Source organism: Lissotriton helveticus, chromosome 3_1, assembly GCF_964261635.1.
Source record: "Lissotriton helveticus chromosome 3_1, aLisHel1.1, whole genome shotgun sequence".
In the NCBI taxonomy this organism is placed as follows: domain Eukaryota; kingdom Metazoa; phylum Chordata; class Amphibia; order Caudata; family Salamandridae; genus Lissotriton; species Lissotriton helveticus.
In genome coordinates, this window is record NC_136061.1 from 1,061,713,218 (window position 1) to 1,061,731,026 (window position 17,809).

Consider the following 17,809-nt stretch of genomic DNA (forward strand, 5'->3'; position numbering starts at 1 on the left):
CATACAGTGTCACAAAGGGAGTTTAGGTATTGGCAGGATGAGCCATCTTGCGAGGATGAAAGGGACAGATCTATGCACAGCCTCACATTTCAAAGAAGCGGTCTCAGTACTTCACACTAGCCTTTTGCCACTCCACAGATCCAGGGACCAGAGCAGGGAGGAAAGATATTCCACAACCAAGTGGGGAGGGGGCCCAGTGGGTACTTTCACTTGAAAGCAGGCACCAGGTATACAAATAAGACCCTGTGGCCCACTCTTCAGACTACTCCTGGATCCATGGAGCCTACAGAATGAGGACTGCCCTGCTGCTCGACGCCTGCCCTACACTCTTCATCCCAGGAAGAGTGACTTCATGGGTCAGCTGGCTGACCTTCTCTTATAAACTACAGATATACAACAAGCTCCAGAGGCCTCCCTGAAACTTCCCAGCTGATCTGCTCCAACCAGACCTGCAGCTGAACCTGCCTCAGCCCCGCGTGTGTCTGTTAGAGTGAATCCCTGATCCCCAACAGGTGTCTCCCTAGATCCTGAGCCCATGGTTGGCATCAAAATGCACTTCCTTGAAGAAAATGGAGAAATCCTGAAATGTTGGGGCTCTTCATGACTGAGACTTGCCGCCCATGATGACTGCCAATGCGAAGCTCCGGTGGACACGACTCTTAGCACTACAGTGACTGCCAACATGAAGCTCCAACAACAACCATCCGTGACACACAACAGTATATTTGCACTACAGTGATGACCATTTGCAAAGCCCAGCTAGTTCTTAGTGCTACAGTGACAACCATCTGCAACCATCTCCCTACTCCTCGAGGTGCACTCCACCGCGAACTGGAAATTTTGGCAGACTTTGAGAAGGTAACTTATTCAGAAGGACTAACCTGGTCCCTGTGTCTGGACTACACTCTCTCATGGTCGACCTGAACTTGTGACTTTCGCCTGGCCTAGTACGACCAGATAAGCACGAGTGGGTCTTTGTACTTTAAGGCGCTATGCTTATTTATATCTGTGATATAGCATATCCTGAGTTTTACCAATTCAATTTTTGTTGTTTTGGTCTTATTTTACTTCTTAAATTTTACACTATTTTTCTGAAGTGGTGTGGGGTTTTTCTTGGGTTGGGTGTTAACTTTATAACTGTTTTTGTGCTACATAAATACTTTACACATTCCCTATAAATTAAGTCTGACTGCTTTTGTGCCAGGCTCCCAGAGGTTTGAATAGAGGCTAAATTAGTAAAATGTGCGGTTCACTCCGGCATGTATTGGGGTTGTTGCTTGGTAAGGGTCCACTCTCCCACAATCAAAATCCCAAATCCCAATTTCTATAGTGAAAAACTTAGGTTGCAGACCATCACAGATAGAGATTCAATTTGGGGATGCTCATGTCAGGTTTACACTCCCAATCCCTTTTAATGATAATTTATATCAATAATCTTCAATGAGGCTATGGTCTCAGAAGACTCCTATCCGTTTATTTCATTATTGAATAAATCAGACCTTACTCTCCTTCTTTTGTCTGCGTTCAATGTTTGGGGAAACTGAAAAGTAAACTTGCTGACTGGGAAAATGGAAGACCTTAAGTGGGTGTTTGGAAAAGACTGGCCTTTGTTTATTAGGAGCTTTGCAGCTGAGCCAGAGGGATATCTCCCATCCTTTTTACCATTGCCCATTTTCTTCCCCTGCTACTCCTATTAAGATTTGGCTGGATCCAGCTGCTTATTCCCATCAGTGGAGTGGGTGACTAGGGTAACAATAGACATGTTTCTACTTTAATCTGTTGGAGGGATTGAAAGCCTAAACCGGTCTTTGGTAGTGAAGTGGCTGCTGTGCTCTTGAGTAGGATGCTCATCCAGCCTAACTGTCCATCTCGCTTCCATTTCCTGTTCTTTATCATTGATGTCTGGCCTTGCCACCCCATGCAGTTCCAATACATTTTGCGGATGTTTCAGAAGTTACGAACAGTGCATTTACACAATTTTGAGAACAGGGTAAATTCTTGCTTGCATTTAAAAAAATTGAATAATCTTATTGGCCCCAGAGTACGTGTGCCTGAGCCTCGGGTCCCAGTGGGCACTGTAAAATACGCTGACCACAACCCACTAGAACGTTATATAGCATGCAGTAGTACTACTCGCACTAGAAGCCTTTGAAAGAGCCTTCTTAAGAAATGAGGAGTACTGTATGCTTATGAGAGAGTGGCTACCATCTTTTTTAGAAATAAATATGGGTAGTGCTCCTGTTGAGGTAGTTTGGGATGCAATGAAGGCTGGTATTAGAGGGGAGACACTGCAATTTTCAGAACGCACCAATAGAAAAGGCAAACAACAACTAGCCTCTCTACATCACAACTTGAATAAAGCTGAGGCAGATTTGATCGCAGCTGTACAAACAGGTCAGGGTACCAAGGGATTAGCGCAAGTGGCAATTGCAATAAATAGGATATCGGAGATCTTTATGGAAAAAGCTATCACTAAAGCTATGATCTACTAAGAAAAAAAACTTAGAAACTTGGTGAGCAAGTGGGGCACCAGCTGGCAGTCCGTACAAGGGAGGAGATGACTGGAAATATGATCAAAGCTATTTACGATAGTAATGGCGAATGGAGACTAGAAGAACTTGTAATTAGAGCTGCTTTTCAAAGGTTTTATTTAGAATTGTACGAGGAACCGTTAGGAGAGCAAGAGGATCCGAGAGATTATTTTGATCAAGAGTTGGGTGAGCGCCTGGGACAAGAGGATAAAGATGGATTGGATGCTCCCATTAGCTGGGATGAAATACTATTATCCATGAAATCATTGACTGCTGGTAAAGCAGCAGGCGTAAATGGGATCCCAACAGAGTTTTATCTTGAATTCGAAGAACAACTGAAAACTAGAATGCTACAACTTTTTAAGTCTATACTTCAGGGAGGAAACCCACCTCCGTCTTGGTCGTTGGCAAAGATTATGATCTTCCTGAAGAAAAATGAAAATCCCTTGGAAATGGGCTCGTACCGCCCTATAACATTGATTAATGGAGACTCAAAGATATATTCCAAACTCCTTGCAGGGCGATTGGCACCTATAATCTATAAGATGTTATCAGTCCGACAACACGGATTTATCCCCGGCAGATCGACAACTGATCATATACAAAGAGTGATCGCTCTATTTGACTTTGCAGAACTACAGGAGAACCTATGGCCCTTATTCTTCTGGATGCGGAAAAGGCGTTCAATAGGGTCTCCTGGAAGTTTTTGTGGGCAGCTATGTCAAATCGGGGAATAACGAAGGGATTTAATAAAGCTATCCAAGGACTCTATGTCAACCCAAGCGCTAGCGTCGTGATCAATGGGAATATGTCCGAGAGTTTCATGATCACGAGGGGAACTAGACAAGGGTGTCCCTGTTCGCCTCTCTTATTTGCGATATACATTGACCAATGTATCCGCAAACTTGAAAGTCATCCTCGCGTGCCACCTATCATGATCAATAATTATGATACAAAAGTCCTAGCTTACGTGGACGATATAGCTCTAGTTACCACCAAACTCAAGGAGGCTATCGAGATTGTTGAGGAGGAAGCAGGACGATTTGGCAAAACCTCCGGATATAAACTGAATACGGGGAAAACTCAGGTTGTTATAAATGACAAAGTAGAGATGAGGGACGTTAGAGTAGTGGAACATGCTATTTATCTCGGCGTCAGTATAAGCGCTAAGGTAGACAAAATTGTACATATAAACCTTGACCCATTAATAGGGCGCACCAGAAAAGATTTGGTTAGATTGGATAATCTACATTTGACTATTTGTGGCAGGTGCAATTTGATAAAAATGCTGTTTCTACCTAAATGTTTATACTTTTTCAGAACAATTTGTCTTGAGTTCTCCCCGCACTACTTTAAAAATATGGAATTTCTGTTTTCTAGATTTATCTGGGGATTCAAGAAACCTCGAAGGGCACTAAAACGGATTATGCTACCAAAAGAAAGAGGGGGATTAGCTATGCCAAACTTTAGGATTTACTATGGGCAACAGTGGCCAAATACTGCACAAATCTGATAGCTATTGATTCTAGTAATCTTGCAATCCCTACCCCTCAGGAAATGGTTCTAGGAGATCGAAGCAAAGGGTGTTTATGGCGTCATATTAACGACAATTTTTTTTAAGAACACTAAACTCAAGACTATCTTGAGCATTTGGAAAGTTTGGACCAATATCCGCAAACTGCTAGGATTGGGACGCTTCTCTTGCTATACTCCAGTCAGCGGTAACCCTGATCTCCCAGACATTTTTCAAGATGGTTGTATGTCTAGGTGGGTTAGGGCAGGGATTACCCAACTAGGCTGCTTCTTTATCACAAATCGGATGAAAAGCTTCGCAATGACTATAATGTCAGCAATAAGGATTTTTTTTAAATGCCTACAGATTAGGGATTTCTTGTCAAGGAAAATGGGCGGGCGAGGCAAATTTCAAAATATTGCAGCCATAGATAATTTGTGTTTGGAAACTACCCCTAAAATCGGGGAAATTTACAACAAGTTTAATAGCACTCTTCCGGATGATTTAGACAAACATTTCGCTAGGTGGCAGGCTAACCTAGCGGTGCAGCTAGAAACACCTGCTCGTGCGCTAGAGTTTGCGCAGACATGGCTAATGTCAATAAAATTGCAAGCGCAATTCTACAAAACATTCCTTGCCTTAATACACACCGTATAAAATGGCCAAATGGGCCAGCGGTCTGGGAACTACTTGTCCACGTTGTTCATTGGCTGCAGGCAACGATATTCACATGTTCCCACGTACTCAGCACTTACCAATCTTAGGACAGAACTATCAAACTTCGTATCGGATATATTTCAGGTAGAAATTACTATTTCCACGGAAGAAATAATCCTCATCCGCCGTCCTTCACACAATGGAGGGCTAGATTACTTGAAATATGTAGTGTGGAGGTGGCCATATATAAAAATAAGGGTCTAAAAATAAAAACACAAAGTGGGATGATGATATGGGAACCACTGATACTTTGGATACAAGATCATAGTTAAGGGAAATATAGCAAAGGGGGTATCCCGAAGGAGAAAGATGGAGTGTGAATCTCTCTTTATTTTTTTTGTTTGTCTATCTTGTTAGTTTATGCATGATCTAATTTGCGCTGGAAATCTGTTTCTTTTACTTATATATTCCAGGTGGTTTAACCAAATTTATTTCTTGACCTTGGTCTTCAAGTGGGGGGGGAGGTGGGGGTGGGAATGTATTAAGTCAAAATGTGAATAAAAACTTTAAAAAAAAAAAAGTAAAATACGCTGTGCTGCCCACCACATTGCTGAATTTAGAGTTCAGTTTGTTTGCTGAAAATCAAAAAAATTCAAAGTGGCAATAAAGTAAGACCGTGACTACAGGTGCTACATAGAAACAGAGGTAGACGGTAAGAGGGCATAAGGGGAAGGTGCAAGAAGAAAAAAATAAATAGTCATCTTTGAAACAGCAATGCAATCAGATGGCTCGGGTTTATATACAAAGAGAATACACGAACAAAAAGTTATTTTGCCATGACCCGGCGCTTGGAGGACTTTGAGAATAGTGCACGTCGCTGTAATGTGCGTGTGGTTGGCGTTCCGGAGAATCCAGACCCGCACTCTGTTGATCTCCTGGTCGGGGACCTGATCCAGAACTACCTCTCTCCGTCTGGGTTGAGTAAATTCTTCGCAGTGGAACGTGCCCATCGTGTTCCGGGAGGCCACGGTAAGCCGGGCGCCCCGCCGAGGCCTATTGTTGCGAAACTCTTCCACTATAGGGATCGGGACGCTATCCTGCAGGCATCGCGCGTGAAGGGCCCGGTGGCCTTTGAGAATGCCACGGTGAACTTTTACCCGGACTTTTCTCAACAGGTGCAGAAACAGCGTATGGGCTTCCGTGGAGTCAAGAAGCACCTCCGGGACATGGGATTGCGCTATGCTATGCTTTTTCCGACCAGGCTGCGAGTTGAGTACAATGACCGAACCTTTTTTTTTGATTGGCCTGATTCTGTGAATGACTGGCTGGACTCTCTGCCGGACCGGCCTCCTGCGACTGAGCCCGCCGACCACCCGGGTGGTGCTGAGGGTGGTGTAGAGAGCTGAACTACTTGTCTGTGCCCGGGTCTTCGTGTAGAGTAACTTCTTCTGGGATTTTATGCCTAAGTACCTCTACTGTCTGTGTGTTCTCTTCGTTATTTGTCTTGATCGGGGTGCCGGGTGGGCCAGGGCCTTTCCTCCTCCGGGGTCTTTTTGTAGAATGGGGGTTCTTGGGCGACAGGCACACTGCATGTTGGGGTGGCTTTTTAGCTTCTTGCAGGGGTGCAGGGTGGGGGGTGTTTTCTTGATTGTTGGGGGGTGGGTGGATGGGAAGTTTGATGTTTGTGTTTTGTTTTATCAAGGCGATTCTATCCTGCTAATGATGTTTTTGATGTCATGCTCATTGGGGGGGGGGGGGGTTTCGGCATCGCTGTGTGGGATGGGGGGTAGCGGGTTGAGGTTTATTTCGTGGAATGTCAATGGTCTGGAGGATCGCATTAAGCGGGGTGTGGTGTTGCGATGTCTACGACGTTTGTCTCCGGATATTGTTTTTCTACAGGAGACTCATTTGGTGGGCAATACATGTCGTGCAATGAATAGGTGGGGCTATCGCCTCGCCGCACATTCGGGGTTTACCACGGGTTCCAGGGGGGTGGGTATCCTTGTTCGGGCTTCCCTCACCCTGGCTATTGATGATGTGATCCTTGATGATCGGGGGCGTTACACCGTCCTCGTGGGACGCTATGAGGGTCGGACCCTTTCCTTGTTTGCCGTTTATGTGCCCCCCGGTCTACAGACCTCTACCTTTTCCGATTTGGGCCGGGTGTTGTTGAACCTCCCTGATAGTACTCTTTTCATAGCTGGGGACTTTAATTCTGTGTTCTCCGGTCTACGCGATCGTCACCCCCCTAGGGACACTCCTTTGGCCCAACAGTGGCTGGGTGGGTTTCTGGATACGTTTGGCTTGGTGGATTGCTGGAGGCTTATGCATCCTACTCAGCTTCAATACACTTTCCATTCTGGGGCCCATGGGAGTTTGTCTAGACTGGATTATTTCCTGATGCCTGCGGCGCAGTCGCCGGCGGTTCGCGAGATTAGACACCTCCCCCGGGGCATCTCTGATCATTCACCGCTCTGGCTTTGTTTTGAGGTGGGGTGGGGGCGGCGGGCGGCTCCTATTAACCCATGGTACCTCACCTCCCCCGAGACCCGTTATCTCTTGATCAAGTCTTTGGACAACTATTTTCTAGACAACGTGGGGTCCGTCTCCTCTGCGATATCCCTGTGGGAGGCCTTTAAGACAGTGATTCGCGGGCAGGCTCTTTCCCTTATTGCTGAATCTAAAAGGGCGAGGAATCGAGAGGTGGTGGACCTTGAGAGGGAGATCGCTGAGATAGAGGCTGACCTGGAGTCAGATGTTACACCTGGTAAACTCCACGCCCTGGGTCTGAAACAATTTGCTTATAGGTCTTTGGTTACAGATGCGGCTAAACTGATGTTTCGGGAGCAACAGGGTCGTTTGTATGATGTGGGGGACAAAGCGGGTAAATTGCTGGCATGGTTGGATAAGAAGGAGAGGGCGAGTCGTGTGGTGCCTGTGATTCAGACTTTGAATGGTGTGAGAATGACCGACCCGGTTGGAATAGTTGAATGTTTTGCGGACTATTTTCGTGTGGTTTATTCCCCTGTGTCTGAACGGGATGTTGATGACTCTCGCCTTTTGTTGCGTGATATAGCTCTGCCCAGTGTTTCCGATTTAGACCGAGTCTCTTTGGAGTCCCCTTTCACTACGGACGAGATAGCGACGGCCATTCGCTCACTCCGTTCGGGCAAAGCTTTGGGCCCGAATGGATTGCCAATTGAATTGTACAAGCTACGCCCTGATAAGGTGGCGCCCTATCTTCGCACCATGTTTTTGGAATCCCGGGAGCGGGGTATTCTCCCATATGATCAGCGTCTGGCTACGATTGTTGTTATTCCCAAAGAAGGTAAACCTCGGGACCTTTGTTCGTCTTATAGGCCCATTTCCCTGTTGAATGTTGAACCCAAGGTTCTGGCTAAGCTTCTGGCTACCCGCCTCTTGACGGTCATTGGTGGCCTGGTTCATCCGGATTTATCCCGCATCGCAACACGGCTCTTAACCTACGTCGTCTCCACGGAGCTGTTGCGAGGGCGGGGCTTATGACGGAGCCGGCCATTTTGGCTTCGCTAGACGCCTCGATGGCCTTTGATACGGTAGAGTGGCCCTATCTTTGGGCAGCTCTTGAGAAATTTGGTTTCGGACCTGAGTTTATTGGTTGGGTGAAATTGTTATACGCCGAACCCTTGGCACAGGTGGTGGTGAACGGTCGGGTTTCTGTCCCCTTCTGCCTGGGTAGAGGGACCCGTCAGGGATGCCCCTTGTCTCCGTTGCTTTTCGCGCTTGCCCTGGAACCGTTAGCTGGTTGGCTTCGATGGGAACCTTCACTCAAAGGGATCCGTTGGTCCCCGGATTTTGAAGACCGCGTCTCGCTTTACGCGGATGACATTCTTCTGTATCTTACTTCCCCGCGTAAATCTTTAAATGTCTTATTTGACGTTCTTACTTCGTTTGGTGCTAACTCAGGTCTGGTGATTAATTGGGCTAAGTCCTGTGTGTATGTTCTCTCTGGTGTTTTGCCCCCATTACCGGACAGATTTCCTATCCAGGTTGTCCAGTCTGGCTTCAAGTATTTGGGGATCTTTATTACGCTGGACTCTTCACTTCGAGCGTAATCTCCTCCCCCCGCTTCTTAGACTGCGACTGGATGTGGCCCGCTGGCGTAAACTACCCCTGTCTCCTCTGGGCAGGGCTGCCCTTTTTAAAATGATGTCTTTGCCACGATTCCTATACGCACTTCAAAATTCTTTTGACGACGTTCCCGCTACCTATTTCCGAGAGATCGAGAGTCTTCAAAGGCAACTGATCTGGGACGGGCGTCCACGTATCGCCCTTGCGAAACTTACTATCCCTTGGTACGACGGGGGCATGGCGCTCCCCGATATCAAGAGATATTATTGGGCTACCCAGCTGTCTGCCATTAACCACGCAATGTATTCCCCGGGTCGAGATCCGGCCTTTGAGATGGATAGACTCCAGCTGCCGGGAGGGGATTTTAATAGAGCGCTTTATTCCAGATCGGCTGGGCGCCATCTTACGGGCCCGTCCAGGATAGCAGTCAATGTGTGGCGCGCCGCGAATGTGAGTTTGGGATGGGAGAACCGACTGACAATGGCGACTCCGCTTTATGCTTCCGAACGTTTGGGATGTCTCTGGTCTACTAAGGGCTTTGACCGCTGGGATATGATTGGGATATGTAAAGTGGGTGATGTCTGTGTGCAGGGTAGAGTGAAGTCTTTCCAGGCCCTTAAGGCCGAATATGACTTGAGTGATAGAGAGTTTTTTCGATATCTGCAGGTCCGGCATGCTCTGGCCTCAGTACTGACTCCTGATGTGACCCTACCCGAGTCCTCCCCCCTTGAGGATCGCATACTGGATGGACACCTGCCCGATAGCACTATCTCCCTGATTTATAAGAAACTGATTAATAATCGCGCTGATTTACTGCTCCGACTTCGGGAGGTTTGGGTCGGTGACGGGTTGGACTTGGATGACGAGGATTGGCAGTCGGCACTCTCTTCTCCGAAAGAGGTCGCCATCCCCGCCCGTCTTCGTTTGGTTCAACTTAAGATCCTCCACCGGGTGTATGTAACTGGTCCGCATCTGGTAGTAATGGGTTTTTCCCCGGATGGCTTATGCAAACGTGGTTGTGGGATGAGTGCTACATTTCTGCATATTCTTTGGGAGTGCCCGGTGGTAGCGGCCTACTGGATTGATGTGCTTGCGGTGATGACTGTTGTGACTGGCATTACCCTCCGGCCTGAGGCCCGACGATGCCTGTTGAATGTGTGGGAACCCACCGACTATTCTGTGGCCCAGACCAGATGGGCGACCTTGGGATACATGGTCGCGAAGCGAGACATTGCGCAGCTCTGGGGCACGTCCAGACCTCCCGACGTCTCAGTGTGGGAGGGTAACATGGACTGGTCCATGTTCCGAGAGAAGACCGTCTATGTAGCTAGGGGCAGACCCAGGGCGTGGACGAAGATTTGGGGTCAGTGGAACGAATATCGTGGAGACATTTGTACCCCTCCCTTGGTTGACACTCCCGATGTTACCCTATCTCCCTAGGCTGGCGTTCCCGAAATTTTTCATGCTGTTCTAGGATTTTCCTGTCCTCCCCGCTGTCCCCCCCCCCCTCCCCCCTGGCTTTGCCGAGTCCCACGGATTGTGCTTCGTCTTCCCGATTAGTGGCTTTCCCCTCCGCCTTCTGGGCTGACCTTGATTAATGTGCATTCGCCTTGTTTAGAGTTTGTGGTTTTTTTTTTTATGTTTATTACAGAAAATTGTTATGTCCTGTCCTATGTTTCGAGCAATACTTGGTATCTGATTTGTGCCTGGCCTCGGAAGTAATCGTTTGATTCTTATGTTGTGCGTTGCTCTTAGCGGCCAGCCCGTGTGGTTGTAGGCCCATCTCTGTGATTTTTCTTTGATTGCTCAATAAAAGTTTTTTTAACCAAAAAAAAAAAAAGTTCTTTTGCATCTCACCGACACCCCCAAAGCTGATAAATATGAGACTAGGGCCAAATTAATGGTTGGTAAGCTCGAAAAGCCAGCATCAGAATGTGCCCCAAACAGCTTCTGAGACAACACAGATGGGAAACCAAAGGCTTTTCTTCCTCAAGAAGACCAGTTGAATCCCTACTGCTCCGTTCCCACGCCTGTGCAAGGCTAATTTTTCTTCCACGTGGTGCAATGCAGAGGGAAAGAGCTAAATATGATGGTAAAACATGAGTGCGGAAAGCGGAGGAATCCCACCAAGTTCACCAGGTTCACTCTGGAACGGAAAAACGCACACCTGCAGCTGAGGTCTTGTGAATGGCCATCTCCACAAGCAGCGTCTGCTTTTGTATCTTACGGTCCAGCCAACAAAGGAAACCACACCACTGAGGAGATGGGTGAGGCAAGGTATTTCTCAGTCTTATATATCAGTGGAACAGGAGGCTCCTGGAAATTTACAGTGAAGATCAACAAAGGTCACAAGTTGGGTAGAAGAATCTAGAGTTTTAATACAAGAAATATGTAGGGCAGTAACATGGACTACGACCAACATACATTTTAGTCTCATTATCTGCTTGGATTTTCAAAAGAGTATGACAATTAGAAAGTTTATAGAATGAAATCCGCTATGAAGCAATTGTTTTTGGCAGACACACCTCAGGTTGTCAGGATTGTGACAAGGAGGACATGAACAAGGGCAATGAAGTTCATTGGTAAGCATTAGGGTAATTCTATTAACTATTTCCCAACATTATCATACCCACATCAGAGCATTAGCGGAATCAACTTTAAAACTCACGATTTCAACATTTTAGTTTAACCATCACTGTCAAACTTGACACAACCCAAATGTTATAAAAAATGAAAAAGTGCACTTTAAAGGACTACACAGTCTAAGACGGACATGGTGTACGTTTTATAAAGCAAATAATATATTTGCAGATTTGAAAAAAGTCTAATAAGCTAGGTATTACCGTTGTTGGTTGTGGGCATGAGAGCAAGACCGACGAGACGCAAAGCCTTGAGTGGGTCAAAATCCCCCTCCCTCTCCGTCAACCATAGCAACAGTTGTTTTATCGTGTGTTTTAGTTACAAAACAAAAAGGTAAATAGCCAGAAGAATGAATGACACGCACAAGCTTAAGGTAAAATCACCCAGAGTATGTCTTGAGACTATTGGAAATATTGATGGTTTTTTTTTTTTTTTGCAAAGTCATTGTAGCGCATTCTGAGAGACAGAATGCTTTTTCCCCCCAAGTCAGTTACACCATACTACGGTAATAACAAGACCTTTGATCTGCTCACTAATAATACATGTTCATTTATTAGTACATTTGCTCTAAATAACATGTTATTGAGCCATATTATTTTGAATGATATGGTATACATATTTATGTGCACAAATATTTAACGTGTTGTTAATTCTTAGGTCTGGGCTCTAAACAGTGCATGCACTGCCCCGAAGAAACATGTTGTATATACTTTGTGGGCTTCAGCCTGCCCACAGGCGTCCCATTGTCACTCTCCTATGCTTTCTCCTCATTTGTTCTTGGCATGCCTGCATTATGCTTCTTCATGTGTTGTTTAACCATTCCAGAAAGCAGGCACCAATTACTCCCATTTATCCCCTACTCTTATTTTAGGAAATGTTTTTGGAACTCTTTTCAAGAGCACTTCACACAACTTGTTGTGTTTTCATTGGCTCCGACCTCCGTTAAACAGGCATGTAAATCTGGTTCTTATCTCATCACATTTGCAGTGCATTCAAAGACAGATCAAATGCCTGACGCTCTTTTCCAAAAAAACCTTTTCCTTCTCAGACTTCAAAGTGACTGCTTAAAAGTTAGTGCCACCGGCGCTCAGAGTGCATAGTGGCTTAGTTTACATTCTTCGAGGAGCCCGGAAATCTCCTCCTACCTTCTGTCTTGTCTAAACTAATCAATGTTTTAATGGAGTGCATTGTTCCTGGGTTACCTACTTCGGGACAATTCCAGTTTCTGAATATTAGAGAGCAAAAGTTCAGAATTGCTTACTTGAAAAGCAAACTTGTGTACTTTTAATAGAGAATCACCAACTTTATTTTCTTTTGATTTGAAGCTTCAGTATTGCAATATTAACACCATCCTACTCTGTTGCTGCAAGTGTTACTTCCATGGATTTGTACAGAGGCCCATGGCGTTTACTGAAATCCAGAACTGGGGACATGGCGAGGCGGGCTAATCCCACCGTGTTTAACACAATCTATTCGCTCACAGCTGATATATGCATGCAATACTGTTCCATCTATTCAATTAAATATTAAGTGGTTTGGGTTTGTTGTATTTCATTTGTTTTTCAAAAGCACAAACTTAGCAACAGCCCAGAGAGAAGCTGCCTTGCAACCAAATAGGCCCCTTAGCCCACCAAGGCTCTCTGTCATCATACCAAACAGCACCTTTTCTTCCTCTCCAACTAAGTGGCATGATGCCTCCCGTCATAGTTTGCATCCCCTCCCCTTTTCCTTCGTTGTTTACCTCTCCTCCACCCCCTCCCACCTCCTGTTGTTGTTCTCTCCAGGCAGCTTCCTTGTCTCTCCCACACCTAAATGTTACTTTGCATATGCTGCCTTGCACATGGTTCTGCTTTTTGTACAGCATGAAGTGCTCATTTTGTTCATTTTTAACAGCTTGGGCAAAGCAGAACAGAGGACAGCGGTGTTTATGAGATGTTGCCGATCAGCTATCTTTGCTGGAGGATCGGAGAAAGGCAGACTGTTTGCCCAAGAACAGAGGCCACAATGTATAATGCTGTAATAATTTGTGACCCAGAACGAGAAACAAGCCAACCTTTGCTTTCTTTATCAATGTGTGACACATGCAAGACAATGCACCTTAATATTTGAGACTTTTTTGATTATGAAAAACCATTCTCCTACTTTTTTTTTATAAAAAGACAACCGTACCAGTACTATTAAGTCCAATCGTTTTAATGCTTCAGCTAAAGTGTAATTCAGGAGGTCCCCTGTGCTGTGATATTGAAGCTGGACATTTAGCTGAACAAGCCTTCCTGTCAGGGTGTCTGCTTGCCTGAAAGGAGTGCAAATGTGTTCAACGAGTTAATCTGCAAATGTAAAGGGCAATCTGCAACCGTAAGGGATACTTGGGAGCCAGTATCGGCTTTAATTGATCGAATCTTGAAGCTTTGTGATGGCAAATATTTATTCTTTTTGAGTAGTAGTAGTGCAAAGAGTTAACGGAGCTGTTAAGTGCTTACTTTAATAATTGCATTTTATACAGTGCTTACTACTCCCGAGGCGTTGAAGGGACAGTTATGTTTAAAAAAAAAATAATAATAAAAAAAAAAAACGCATTATGTACAGTCTGTTCATTACAAAAAAAAAAAATCTATTTTGCAAGTAGCGTTTTATCCTAAACCTTTGTGTGCATTTTGCAGCAGTCTATCCTATACTGTGTGTAATGAAAGTTTAAAATAATGACTTACATGTTCACAGTGCTTTCTGACACAGGCTGTGCCCTGTAGCTCTAACAATACACAAGTCACTATTCTCCACTTCGCCGACCAAGATTTAATTCTGTGGCTCTCTGTTTACACACAGACGTCTACGGGGCATTAACTAATAGAGGTTTTATAATGTGCTATGCTGCATTTCCCACAGTAACAACTTTTTTTTTTATTTAAGCTACACATTATTTATATATAGCTACCTGACAGCGAAACACCCAAAAACTTTAAAGAAAATTGTGTTTTTTTAGCCACACCTTTGAGTCCACACTCACTGACCCCACACCCATTCCATGCAGCAACACAGTTCCGATACTTTTTTTAATGCACTTTGACGGCTGTTTGAGAGTTGCTTTTCTGAAGCCAGTAACTGATCACACTGCCGGAAGTGCGGTGTTCCCAAAATGACAGCTACCAGATTATAGGGCCAAGTTTATATCGTCTTTAAATTTTCTCCTTGGGGTGTTTTACTGCTATATTTTCAAAGTCGTTTTATTTTCCTCTCAATAGTTCGTTATTCATTTCATAATGTGTTTCTCTCGTTTATCACAGGAACAGTTCTACATGTCCAGTAGTTCACTATGGCATCAAATCATTTTCCAATGATTGATTTTCACCTCAGGCCTTCATGTCTGTACTGTACCCTTTAAATCTTCTTTAGTCCTAAAATGTGAACTTCTATCTAAAATAAATACAAAATCGAACAGGGAAAATGATTTCGTACTTCCAGAATACGGTTTCAAGAGCCTACTGTTTGTCAACACCTCTCCAATGGCTAATAAACCTGGGAGCAGTTTAGTAAAACCCACACTATCTTGTGTGTGCTCAAAATATTATAAATGTTGTCAGTGTCAAACTTATAAAAAAAATTAAACACAATTCAGTGCAATGCACGTGCATTTCCTGACTCTAGATCTTATTCCTACCCAGAATCGGTGTTAAACAGAAAGTGCACCCCCGATATCTTTGTGACTTGACTGTTATTTTATGAACTTCTCCTAATTGTAGCGCCGTACATAAACACATTAACATTGACAACACTTATAGCTCTCAGATTGCTAAAACCTATGGGCTTTGCCAATGCTTGTTTAGATCTTAAAAACTCTCATATTTAGTTCTGCAGATCGATATATACAAGTATAGGCATGCACCTTAGAATTAAAACTAAACTGTTGCACTAATGGTTTTGTTTCAAACCCTTTCTGCCTTAGCGAGGTGGGATCATGTTTCACTTTTACAGTCTGTGAACCCAACTACAACATCTGCAGCAAGTACCCTGCCATACAATGAAATGAGATGGAATTAACAACCTGATGAAACTGACCACGTTGATGGTGGGTGGTTTAATTTCTAAAGGCGATGCCCAAGAAGCACATATTGATGAAAACGCGGGAATATGAAAATAAAAATTACAGGTGTAACCGTGGGCTGGAACGGGGAACAAATGGATGGTGCCGATAGAAATGCAATGAGAAACAGAAGTTACACAATGAATGACTTTAACTACGCCCTAGAAAGCAGAGCATTTCAGTAAAACATAAAAGGAGAACCGTGGTATGCAGTCAAGTGGTAAGTATGAAAGCTAATATTTCAGGGACTAACACCTGTCTGCACACTGAAGGGTTTCATTTACGTGCCACCTCCAGGAAGGTTACACCTGGACACTGAACTTTGCATGCCCCAAATATAGGCTGCATTTCATATCTACCGTTTCTCCATTAGGTCAGGTCTGATCGAGTACATGTTACTTTTCACTTTGATGCATGTAGCATTGATTCATCTTTATGGCTCAAGCATTAATAACACAAATGCAATTACTGTATGTAGTCTGGTTAAATGCAACCAGTCAAGCACATTAGAATACTTCAAAAGAAAATGCATAGTCTTGCACCTTAAATCCAATTTGCAAGTTTTTCACATACATAAAATAAGTACAGTAAATGGACAATAAAACGATTACATTAGTACTCAATCTTTAAAACAATTCATACATACAATCACTTGATTCACAGCGCATCTGCTCAAACACTCTGGTAATCCCTCAAGTGATCGTTTGTCGCCCCTGAATCCTATTCGGCTCCATATGTGCAGCAATATTAAGGTTACAACTCCATGGATGGGGAAAAACACCAGACTGGATTAGACGAATTTACACTCCTGAAATGGGGAAACTTCATGGTTCTTGCAATACAGGAATTACAAATAGCTCGATTTCGACGGGACATTATTTTGACCTTTCCGGACTTTGCTTTATCATATCAGTGCATTCTGGGAGTTGTAGTCTTGCTTCAAGTGAACTGGCCCAACACACTAGATAACAACGATATGAAAAGCAAGTCCAGGAACGGAATCATGGTCCCAGTGACAAGGAGCCATGTGGCCTTCCTGCATGGTGAGAACTAAAGATTCCGCTGAAAACTAACTAAGGGAAGCTTTAGATCACCTTAAATTGGTGCAAAAAATTCCAAAGTATGTCTATCACTACACTATGCTAACCTGAGCTTCGTGCACCACGTCTAATGTTAACAAGTGACTCCATGTCACCATGTTCCAGTCCACGGATTTCACTTCACAATCCATAATTGTCAGGTGTGTTTTTAGACCAACTGGTTCAGCTGAAATCAACCCCAAAAAAAAAAAAAAAGCTGCCTGAATGCATTTATTTCTTAATCCAAAGCAGCGGTGTGGAGAATGGTGGCTCGCGGTAATGTAGTAACCTAAATTCTATCTCAATGTCACCGTCTGCCTCATTCTTACATACATATTTAAATTGCAACGTAACTATAAATGTACTCTCATAAAACATGTTTTTTAGGAAATATGAGGTCTCCAAAACTTACCTCAATACAGAGGTTTAGAGCTCAGGTGTGAAGTGTTGACCATATAAAAAGTATTAGAGAGATATGAAATAAACTGTGAAGGCAAACCCCGTGCGGCACGCGCTTACCTTCTTCTTGCCCCCTCTCCGGGGCGGCAGCACGACGATGCGCGTGGGCTTCTCGAACATCATCTTCAAGCTGTCCAGGGGGATCTCGAAGCGCTCGATCCTTCGGGCGGCCTGCAGGTCCTCCCTCACCGGAACGCTGTCCGCCGCACCCTGCGTTTCAATCATTGCGCAGCTGTTTTTGTCTGCGTCGGGAGAGGAGGTGTGTCGCTGCAAAGGTTGGGGGTCTGTACAACCAGAAGGGGGCGCTGTCCGCCCCTCTCCTGTGGCAGGTGTGTCAGTGGCGCGGCCTAAACACAGCAGCCACCTTGCTAAATTTTGCTTGGTCTCTCAGGTGGGTTTGTCCACTGGTTCCAGAGGGGTCCTTGCACTTCTCTCCCACTTAAGACCGTCCTACCATGGAGACGCTTGGATTGGAGGAAACGGCGGAATCTCAGGGCCCTCTCTTCCTCTGCAGCCTCAGAAAGGATTCCGGTCTTTGACGCAGCAGCAGTTTTCTATGACACAAAACAATATGGAAACAAATCATTTTTGGCAGAACATCAACCATCAAACATAGGCGGAAATAACTTTCAGTGTGCTAGAGAACAAGAATGAACTTTGGGGGTACGGAATTTTCTTTAGTCAAATTGCGTGAGAACGTTCAAGGCTGACTTTGCCAAAATGAACTTCCTTTACGGGCGTC

General features: G+C 44.7%; 1 protein-coding gene across 1 annotated transcript in view; it reads right to left on the minus strand.

The window, feature by feature from the left end:
• XIRP2 (xin actin binding repeat containing 2) overlaps positions 1–17,472 on the minus strand; it is a 1,179,469-nt gene extending 1,161,997 nt beyond the window's left edge. The window contains exon 1 of the mRNA XM_078681625.1: positions 17,128–17,472. Within this exon, the coding sequence (XP_078537751.1) occupies positions 17,128–17,292 (165 nt within the window). The 5' untranslated portion in view covers positions 17,293–17,472. The remainder of the gene's footprint in view (positions 1–17,127) is intronic.
• Positions 17,473–17,809: the final 337 nt, after the last annotated feature.